Source organism: Carcharodon carcharias, chromosome 10 (assembly GCF_017639515.1).
Source record: "Carcharodon carcharias isolate sCarCar2 chromosome 10, sCarCar2.pri, whole genome shotgun sequence".
Classification (NCBI taxonomy): domain Eukaryota; kingdom Metazoa; phylum Chordata; class Chondrichthyes; order Lamniformes; family Lamnidae; genus Carcharodon; species Carcharodon carcharias.
In genome coordinates, this window is record NC_054476.1 from 128062380 (window position 1) to 128073438 (window position 11059).

At 40.5% G+C, this 11059-nt stretch overlaps 1 protein-coding gene across 1 annotated transcript; it reads left to right on the forward strand.

Annotated features, from left to right (window-relative positions):
• Positions 1–2724: 2724 nt before the first annotated feature.
• Positions 2725–8809, forward strand: LOC121282763 (fibrinogen-like protein 1-like protein). The gene is made up of 3 exons (XM_041196524.1): positions 2725–2805; positions 6615–6694; positions 7371–8809. Exons 2-3 carry the CDS (start codon positions 6619–6621, stop codon positions 7979–7981), a joined length of 687 nt encoding a protein of 228 aa, XP_041052458.1. The 5' UTR covers positions 2725–2805; positions 6615–6618; the 3' UTR covers positions 7982–8809.
• The last annotated feature ends 2250 nt before the right edge of the window (positions 8810–11059 follow it).

An 11059-nucleotide genomic window follows, 5' to 3' on the forward strand; every position in this document is an offset into this window, starting at 1 on the left:
GTTCGATCATGGCTTGTTTTTCAAGCTGGAAAACTAGCTATTGTTTGTCATCCGCAATGTGATGGAAACTGAATGGGGACAAGTGCGTTTCCCTGTGGAACCCCTGGAGATTCCTTTTGGAATCCTGACACACAAATAGAGCAGAATTTAATGGGGCCTGTAAGAGTGGGAAAAGTGGCAGGCAGGGGGTCTTAATTAAGTGGGAGTTGAAATTTCAGTTTCCGATGGGTTGAGATGTAGAGTTTAAATTAACATTGCAACAACGTATCATGCCTCATGCCATCTGGTGGTGGGTTCTTATTTTCAATACATTTGCACCTCATGAATTCTCATTATCTTAAGACTTTTTCAAATTAAGTCCTACCTTCAAGACTAAGTCAATGGCATATGGGAAGCTCATGGCGCAAGTTTCACAGTCATTTAAAGGTGGCCTGTGCCTTTGGCTTGTCCCTTTGGATCTGAGGTGTGGTTGTTTTTGTGGAAAAATATGACACAGTGGAGGGGAGCAGGAGACTGGCAGCTTGGACAGAGGGTGAGATGGGGCAAGGGTAAATCAGGGGTGAAGGGTGTTTAGGTGAGGGGCACCTACAGGGGTCAGAGGTTGTCAAGGAAGGGGAATGGGTTGGGTCATGGAGGAGGGCAAGAGGACCTCAATTGGCCGAAGACCTTGGGTGGAAGGTGACGTAGGTTGAACAGTTTCCAGTCTGTTCTGTGAATTAGCTCCAGGCCTGTGGGTAGTTTGCTGGAGGTGAGGTGCATTATTGCAGTGGGGAAGATGGAGAAGAATGTTGGTGTGACGATACAGCCTTGTCTGACTCCAGTCTTCAATGAGATAGGGTCTGTGCTGGTTCCATAGATGAGGATCATGGCTTACATGTCATAGTGAAGTTTGTGGAGAAGTCAGTGACTTCTGTGAAGTCGGTGACTTCTGTGAAGTCGGTGAATTCTGTGAAGTCGAGAAAGCCATGCATAACGGTTGATGCTGTCCCTTGCATTTTCTGAAGGAATTATTTGAAGTGCCATGCCATATCATTTAAAGGTGGCCTGCACCTTTGGCTTGTCCCTTTGATCTGAGGTATGGTTGTTTTTGAGGAAAAATGTGACACAGTGGAGGGAACAGGAGACTGGCAGCTTGGATAGAGGCTGAGAAGGAGCAAGGGCATTTCGGGGGTGAGGGGGTAGTTGGGTGAGGGCTATCTATTAGGCCCAGAGGTCTTCGGGGAAGGGGAATGGTTCGGGTCATGGAGGAAGGAAAGAGTTGAAGATTTTGTTTGGAAGGTGTCATAGGTTGAACAGTTTCCCATCTGTTCTGTGAGTTAGCTCCAGGCCTGTGGGTAGTTTGCTGGAGGTGAGGTGCAGTATTGTAGTGAGGAAGATGGAGAAGAATGTTGGTGTGACGATACAGCCTTGTTTAACTCCAGTCTTCAATAAGACAGGTGGTCCTGTTGGTGAGGATCGTGGCTTGTATGTCATAGTGAAGTACGCGGAGGATGGCAGCAAATTCCTGAGGGCAGCCAAATTTGAGGAAAATGCTCCAGAAGCCATCACAGTTTGTGAGATTGAGAAAGGCCACGTATAGCAGTTGGTGCTTTCTCTTGTATTTTTCTGAGAGAATTAGTTGAAGTGCTATCACCAGGGTCTTTAACAAGACAGGTGTTTGAAATGGCAACCAGCTGTTTAACAAGCCTCCGGGCAGCTGTTCCATATGCTGGCTTCAACTCCTTTGCCAATTAGTATGGTGCCTTACGCTAAATGCTAGCTGGCATTTCAGCTTAACACTCCCATATTGGCAATTTATGGATCATAATTTAAATAAGTCTTATTGCCACAATCCTACAGTCAGGGATTTGTGTTATTTTTACTGAGCCAGAAGTGAATATTGGAAAAAGAAAACGAGGTTCACCCTATTTAGGGAAGGGGAGGGGTCAGTGGAAAGCAAACTGTCTCTTCAGGATCAAATGCAGATCAGGATCCACACTGATGAGCTTATAACGAACGACTGAAGCCAAACCTCCATAACAAATGAGGTAACCCATCACCTGAGCCAGACAAGTCTGCAGTACTCAAAGGCACTGCTGATGATTGACCAGCCAATGTGACTCAGCTTCCTGCTGGGAAATGGAGGGTAGACCTGTCATGGAGGGTGGGGATATTTCTCACTGGTTCCAGAACATCATGCAAACTAAACAGCTAATGCAAGATGATCCTTGCTGCATCATCAAGAAGAAGCTTCCCAATGTTCTGTGATAATAACCTGCATGGTTTTAGTGAAACTCCAGCAGTACCATGCACACAATTCAAGGCCCAGAGGCCTTGGCTTTAGCTAAGCTCTGTGGACTTACATGAGCTCCTTAAAGGAAGAGAGTACATTATATACTGGGTAAGAGATTTGATAAGCTTGATAGCCAGATTTGGAGACTTCCAAGTAAGTGAATAATTTTCTGTATGTATCAGACACTTGTGACCAAAAGAAAAAGCAAGGTTCAAAGATCCTGCAGAAATCTCAGCTCCAATTTACTTTTCATGCACTTTTACTTTCTGCAATCAGATTCAATAAAGTAGCCTCTAACTTTTTCCCCTATTTATACTTCCTCCTAGTGCCCTTTTCCCCAGTTTACATTTATGTATATTTATTAAAACATTTTCATTAATCTCATGCTCTAGTGAAGCCTGTTTGACAGGTGGTTCATGGAATGTCAACGCCTCTATTAGATGTCACATGATTATCACTTTAATATAGATCACCAACCTCTTAAAAGACAGAGTGCCTTCCAACCTCTCTGTGACTGGAATCCTGTTCACAGTGTAAGTAACTCCATGTGTGTAGCTTTGCTTGTTGTTCTGAGCTGTAATTCGCAATCTGCTGTAGGGTAACAAATCTAAAGGTAATGGAGCAGGGCCGACCCTGCATTACATTCCCAACCTGCATGTGGCTTGTAAACTATGTTCAAGGTGCAGGATTTACAGAAATGTTCTGGCAGATCTAAGTTTCATTTGCTGGTTGTTCTTGAATCGTTATGTGTTTGTTGATGTGAACACATTTGTTTTCTTTACACAGAAGAGGCAACATTATAGGGTCATACTTTGACAGTATTGAGGTACTTCATATATGGTAGTGAGATGACTAAGTAGCATTAATGGGTTATACATAAAAAGATATCAAATTAATACAGGTTATATGGTAATTAGGCATTTAATTATTTCAAAGCATATACTAATGAGATATTTAATCTGTAGTGCAACAACAATAACTTGCATTTATATAGTGCCTTTAACATAGTAATATTTCCTTAACAGGAACAGGTGCTTAACAGGGATATTATCTACCAAAAATGAAGATATTAGGACAGGTGACCAAAGAGCTAAGTTTTAATAAATATCTTAAAAGAGGAAAGAGAGCTCTAGAGGAATTTCCAAAGCTTAGACTTAGGTAGCTGAAGGCACACCTGCCATTGCTGAAACAATTAACATTGTGGAATTTGGGGGTCACGGTTGGACCAGAGCAGCGATCTCGGAGGGTTTTAGGAGTGGAGGAGGTTCTTGAGATGGGGAGGGGGAAAGTCATAAAGAGATCTGAAAACAGTGGTGGGAATTTTAAAATTGAGGCAATGTTGGACCATAAGCCAATGTAGGTCAGCAAGCACAGGGGTGATGGTTGAATCAGACTTGGTGTGAGTTAAGATATTGGCAGCAGAGCTTTCGATGAGCTCAAGTTTATGGATACTAGGCTGTATAAATGAGAATAATCTATGGATTGGTTGTACTATATAAAACTTGGCAATGAATGGTCTGTCTGATGGAACATTAAATTTTGGCAAGCAATGTGAAATCACCTTGACAGACAGTCTGAAAACACGTGGGCTTCTGATACCTGATATCTGTAGACAGCAGTCTTTTTAAAAGTAAACATTAAAAACTAAAATGTTAATATAATCCACCAAACCAGCAGGTGAGTCAATGCTTTACTTACTGTAGAAATGAAACATACATCCTGAGCAAAACTCTGAACATTGGTTTAAATACACATGTACAATCAGTGTGTTGCTGTATGGAGAGTCATGTGACTAAGTAATCCTGTGTTATTCTGACATCTCTGCAATGCTATACTTGGATGCAAGCCTCTCTACTGTGGGTAAAGCCAAGTCTGCACTAGTGCCAGCGTCTCAACAGATGGTGTACCATTGATAAGTCCCTTTACATTACAAGAGCAATTTTGTGCAGCAAGGTATTCAGCAAGACTCTGCACTGGAAGTGGAGCCTCGCAAAAAAAGAATGTAAGCAATTAAGGAAGTAAATGAAGATACCAATGTTTCATAGATACAAAATGAGTCAGGGTGTGTATGACTTAAATCAGTTAGATGCTGGACTCTCAATCTCACCTTGACAACGTTAAGTGGAATGTGCAGCAATCAGATTTGAATGAACTTTGCAAATGCTGCTGCACCTACGGTTCAAACAGGCTATTGGAGCTTTCCTTTCACCATAACAGTTGCATTCCTTAATGATTTCAAGAGAACAGACTCTTCTGGTTGGTGAATTTGTGTGAGCTGTAATAAGCCACAATTATTTCTCACTATTAATCTGGTTCAGTTTTTAAAGCTCTTTGATCACCTCCCCATGGTCCATTTCCAACGCTTCCCTTCCCTTTCTTGACTTCTCAGTTTCCATTTCTGGGTATAAGCTCTCTACTAATATTCTTTATAAGCCCACCGACTCCCACAGCTACCTCGACTACATTTCCTCACACCTTGTTTCCTGTAAGGACTCCATTGAGTTCCTCCATCACTGTTGTATTTGTTCTGATGATGCTAACTCCCACAACCACACTTCTAGCATGTCTTCCTTTTTCCTCACCCGGGTATCCACCCCTCCCTCCTCACCCCACCCCAACGTGGTTGACAGGGCCTTCAACCATCTCCAATGCATTTCCCACACTTCTGTTCTCACCCATTTGCCTCCCTCCCAGAACTGATATAGGGTTCCCTTTGTCTTCACTTTCCACCCCACCAGCCTCCACATTCAAATGATCATTCTCCACCATTTCCACCACCTCCAGCATAATGCCACCAGTTCTGAAGAAGATAGTCTGTTCAACTAGAAACATTAACTCTGTTTCTCTCTCCACAGATACTGCCAGATCTGTTGAATATTTCCTGTGCTTTGTTTTTACTTCAATTTTGAAGCACTGGTGCATGATCTAGCCATCAAGCATATTTTTTGATGACATAAAATTTGTCCAATGATGAAGTGCTACACTATGCCAGGCAGTACTTTTGATTCCAATAATGAAAATATAAAATCAATTAGATGAATATTCATGTAAAAATGAGGGATGAGGATAATAGTTGGAGAGAAACATAGCCACAAAAGCTGTATTAGGTGGTGGCGGGGTGAGTGGGGATGGAAGTGTTTCTCCAGCAGTGTTCAGGATTGCCTCCTAAAGTTTAGTGATTTTTGCTTACTGAGAGAGATGCAGAATCTTACAGAATTCAAAGAAACCTCATTCAATGGCCAGGAGAGTTTTGTGGGGAAAAATTAGGAGTTAGCCATACTTTACTAAATCTCATCACTGTGCTAAACAAACAAATATGAACTGAAATATTGCACAGCCAGCCAACTCAGTACAGAGCAAACATCTGATGAACAATTGTCTCGCATCAATCTCCTTGCATCAAGATTGTTCAGTAGAGAGGGTGAGATAGAAGCAAAGATTTTTGCTCATGCATCTTCCACCTTTAAACATTTTCAACCCCAGGAGAAAGTCAGCTGGAAAGTTGCAGAGTTGAAAGAAATTTGAGCACATTGCGGGGCTGGAAATGATTGGGCCAATGATCCAGCAATATTGCCAGAACCACTTCAGCAGAAAGTTTCTGCTGCTGATTCGAGCATCAGAGGAAGGTTCCCCTAATTTTTCTAATTCAAACAATGGGCACCAATGCTACAGTGGCTCATTATGGTTACAAAACCACAAACTGCTAGACTGTGGGAGATGGTTGCTAGGTCTCCTCAGAAACATTATTCTGCAGCACCCACCACTCCCCACATAGTGAATGCTAAATCCACCACTCAGTGCTCTGGTTGCCTGGATTTATCATGCCACTCCTCGTGCTCTCTGAGCAGCTAGAGATGTGGAATTTCCAATCCCAGATCCCAACTGCATCAACGGCCTTGTTCCAAACAACTGTGATACTGCTACCACAGTGCCAGTGAAATTCTGGGACGAGGTCGAAAGTCATGTAACCCAAACTAAATTTTGGCCTTTTCTGCCACGCTTCTGCTGGAGTATGGTAAGAATGGACCAGTAAAGCCATGGACTTTTGATCTTTACCTTTGAGCACCTATGATCTTTACTTCGCATACAAAAGATTTCAAATTGCAGAGTTAACATTACAGCGACTGGAAGAGAAGTTTTAGCTGGAGATGCTATGACTATCATTAAGTAAAAAGGGAACCAGTCAGATTAAGCTAGGAGAGTAACTTGGTCCTGGATATGACAGTATGTATTAATGATGCTGTTGATGTACTTTATTTAGTGTGATGGGTGGATTGTAAGTCACTGAATCTTTTATAAAGTGACTGTGACCACGGTCTCATGAATGATATTTTCTTTCCAGGAGAATGATGAAAATGGAACAAGGAGCCCTCTTTCAGATTGGTTTCTTCCTCTTGCTTACAGTGGCAACAATTTCAGCACGTAAGAAGTATTATTGCAAAAGTCAACATTCAGACCACTCACTCATGTTCCCAAATCTTCCGAGAATCATGCTGTTCATATTAGTGCTGCTATAGTTCTAATCCCAGATCAGTAAAACAAATAAAACTGCTGAACTGGATGCAGAGAGGAACAACATGCCTACTTCCAATGAATAGGGATGCGCTATGAAGGAAGGTTAGAGGTCCACAGTCTAAAAATCAAATAGTAAAAGGAGAAACTCATTGAGGTTTAAAAAATTAAATGTTACATATCAGCTAAATACAGACTGTGACTTCAATAAATCAGTACTGAGGGTAAAAGTGCATTAATTTAAATGAGTGAGAAACAGTTTTAAAGTAGTTATGAGAATGAATTTCTTTTCAGAAAGAGGAATAAATACTTGGAGGTGCTTCCCATACGAAGTAAGGTGAAGAAATATATTCAAGACTGTAATGAGAGAGTTTGGATACCAGATGACATGTGTTAATGAGCTAAAAGGTCTTTTTTATCCTTCATTTTTCTTATGAAAATGGGATCAGTTAGGATTCTTTTATTTTCTATTCTTTTAAGAGACACTGCTATTATCTGAGAGTGACCAGAAATCTAGCTCCCCTATATCTATGTAGGACTATAGTGTATGGAATAAAATTGATGACATGATTATGTTTATCTTTAGTGCCACGTGACTGCACAGAGATTCGGCATAAGAGCAAGAATGCTACTTCAGGGCTTTATGTCATTCAGCCTGTACGATCCCCTCCACTTGTGGTCAACTGTGTCATGAATCGCAATGGTGGCTGGACAGTGATTCAAAGAAACAGAAGAAGCAGCAAGATCACCTGGAGAGAAAGCTGGACCACATATAAATATGGCTTTGGTGATGTGATGAGTGACCACTGGCTGGGCAATGAGTACATCTACCTTCTGACCAAGCAGAATAGGTACAAACTGAGAATAGAGTTTAGAGACTATAGAAATACATTTAAATATGCAGAGTATTCTTCTTTTTACCTAGAACCTGAGAGTGGGAAGTATACTATCAGACTTGGCCCATTTACTGGGAATGTTCCTGATCAACTGACCAGACTTACAAAGACTGCAATGATTGATAACCAGGCTTTTACTACAAGGGATAGAGATAATGACAACTACCGAAGTTGTTGTGCTGTTCGTTATGGTGGATGGTGGTTTGATGCTTGTGGATATGCATACCTTAATAACAAGAACCCATACTGGTCTGGAATTTCCATTTTGAAAGTCACCATGATGATTCAAGCAACATGTTAACTGGGGCTTCAAAGAAAGATATCAGTTTGTTTGCCACTCTTATTTATTCAGTGGCCATGAATATCACATAGTTATTATGAAAGAAATCAAATTATTTCCAAGACTATAAAATGCCAGTGGTATGCAGTATACAATCCACTCTTAGCTCCAACTTTCTGCCCAGGTAATCAATCCCATAAACAGATTTAAATATACTCTGAAATATACTCTTCCCCAACACTGTTACCCATTATTCACTACTCCCCTATTCCTGAATGCTTACTATCCCCAGTTGTTGCTATTTATAATAATCTAGAAGCAACTCATACATACTACCTTACTTAGATAGTATTACTTCTGGGCATCTCAATATTCATCATTGCTCCCACCCATAGATTGGTTCCCCAGCCCCTGGTTAATGGTCACAGATGAAATGAATCGGTTTCCCTGAAAGTGGTGGTGTCCAAATTTCAGGGCACTAAATATTTACTTCATTTTGGGATGTTTCTGAATCTTTCACAAGGCCAAAATAACATTGCCTCTCACAACATGCAAGGCAATCTCGATATTTTTGACATTTCAATCAGCTTTTGCAAAATACTGATGCAGGAAATGATATAGCCAAAGCACATGTGAACATGCTTGCAGCCTGGGAAATAATGCACAGCGACATGTAACTGTGTAAGGAGCGATTTCTGACTGCGATTTGGGTGTTTCTACTGGGGCTAACTTGGCACTCTTATCCAAAGAGAATTCCATAAATCTGCTTCAGCTTTTTTACTGAACTGCTTTAATAATCAATGTATGTTTGATTACTGTGATCTAGTCCAATAAATTCACATGAGGAAAGAGTTTATGTTTGTATTCTTAAAACTACAAGCATTTCTTGTCTGATTTTGCCATGAAATGACTCAGTATTATCAAGAGTTCAAATATTTAAACAATTCCATTTTTAACTGATATCACCAGTGTTGATGTGTCACTCCAGGGCTCAATTCATTCGCTCAATAAAACTCTTCTTGCCTTGGTTAGTTAGTGCCAACACCAACATCAACAGAAATAATGGCAGACTCAGGAACAATGCGATCCATCCCTCTATGACATCTTTTCCTCAGTGAGGAATCTAAATCTGAGCACATTTAAGTACCAAGACCATGGAAGAAATATTGTTATGGGGGGCTTATAACAGGTTGCTCCTGTACTAAGATAGTTTAGAGCAGAATTTGACGCAAGCATGTTAAGTACTTGCAAAAGAACTGAGCCTTTCAATTTCTATCCTGCACTGAGAGAGAATTAAATACTGCAAAAGTGGGAGGGAGAAATACTGAGGAAAGTTTAGGTATGGGAAAGATGTTTTAAGGCAAATTAAATAAAGACAGGAAGGAGATGAAGAATACATTTTGTTAAACTAGCCAAGCGGCTCTGACCTGTGCAGACACCCATGATGACAGAATCATCACATGTTACAACATTAAATTCATTTATTCCCCATTCACTGCTCACTTTTATTTTCAAATATCTATTCAATTCTCTTTTGGAAGTTATTATTGATTCTGGTTTTATGCTTTCTTCTGATGAAACACTGAATAACACTCTACACCAAAAAAAAATCTACCTTTTTCGGTCTTTTCATGCTGATCTTATTTAATGGCTTCTCGTTACTGATTTAGTAACCATCCAAAATCACATTTCCCTCTTTACCTTATTAAAAGCCCTCATAATTTTAAACATCACTATCAGGTTTTCCCTCAACTTGCTCAGTTCTAGTCTCTCCTCAAAATTATAGCCTCTCATCACTTGTTTCACCTTAATCCATCTCTCGTGTACCCTCTGCACAATTTTCCTAAAGTTGGATACCCAGAACTGGATACAATATTCTAATTGTCGCCTAAACAATGACTAATAAAAGTTTAGTATGACTTATTTACTTTTGTACTCCTTACCTCTATTTATAATGTATAGGAACCTGGATGCTTTCTTTATCAACTGACTTTGCCAAACTTATCAATTTTAAGAATACTTAAGAACATCCACACCAAACAACTAAGAAATCCATTGTGCTAGTTTCAGAAAATAAACTCTCTTCCCAGAAGGATACACCTCACTTAAATGTGGGCTATCGAGCTATGGCAGAAGCTGGCAAGAGTCCAGCTTTGGGAACTGCAAAGGTTACATGGAGCTGGAGGTTAACCGGATGAAACCTGCACAGTCGATCAGCACAAAGCGCAAGGCCAGCTTCTGCTATGTGATACCTTAGGATCATTCTAACCATTTGTGTTAGGCAAATTGGATCTAACTGAGAAGAATGACCATCATTCATTGATGATCTGTCTCTCCAGGTTCTATCAGTGAAGCTGAGTAACTGGAGGGCAACGTTTGTGAATGAGAATACTGAGTACAACAGGAAGATAAGTAGATGCCAAAATTGGATACTGATCAAAAAACTCAAGGAAAGCATTAAGGCTGTAAAGGTGAAGGTACAAGAAAGTAGAGGGGCAGATGTAAGTGAGGAGATTGTCAAGGCTAAGTGGTTGGTGTATTCAGTAAAGGGATCAACAGAAATCAGTGCTACAGCCAGGCTAGCATTTGCCTTCAAGAATGAATCATCTGTTACGGAGATGTGTTGATGTCAAATACTAAATTTCAATTTCATCTGCTGGACTCACATATGGAACTTTTTTAAAAGGCAGTTTCAACTGTTAAAACAAAGAAACTGACTTAAGTTGGCTGCCACAGATCAGCTGACATCTCTGCAACTGCTAATTGGCCAAGACTGAAAGTTTCCAAGGTAGATTACAATTAGGAGATGTCCAGGAAAATCTCTTGCCTCCTATCACCATTTGCATTATTATAAAAGCCATATTCCATACCATCAGGCAGAGACAGAAAGTCTACAGAGACAATGGCTGCATTAGGGGCTTATTATGTTCTTCCTAGTTCATCACAGGGACGAGTAGGCCATTCAGAAGTGACGTTATAGAAATAACCACCTATGCCATAACAAAATTGTCTAGAGTGTCTTCAGACATAAGCTAATCAATTACCTTCAGTGAAATACTCAAATCATTTTGGGGAGGGAGATTGTGTGATCAGGATCAG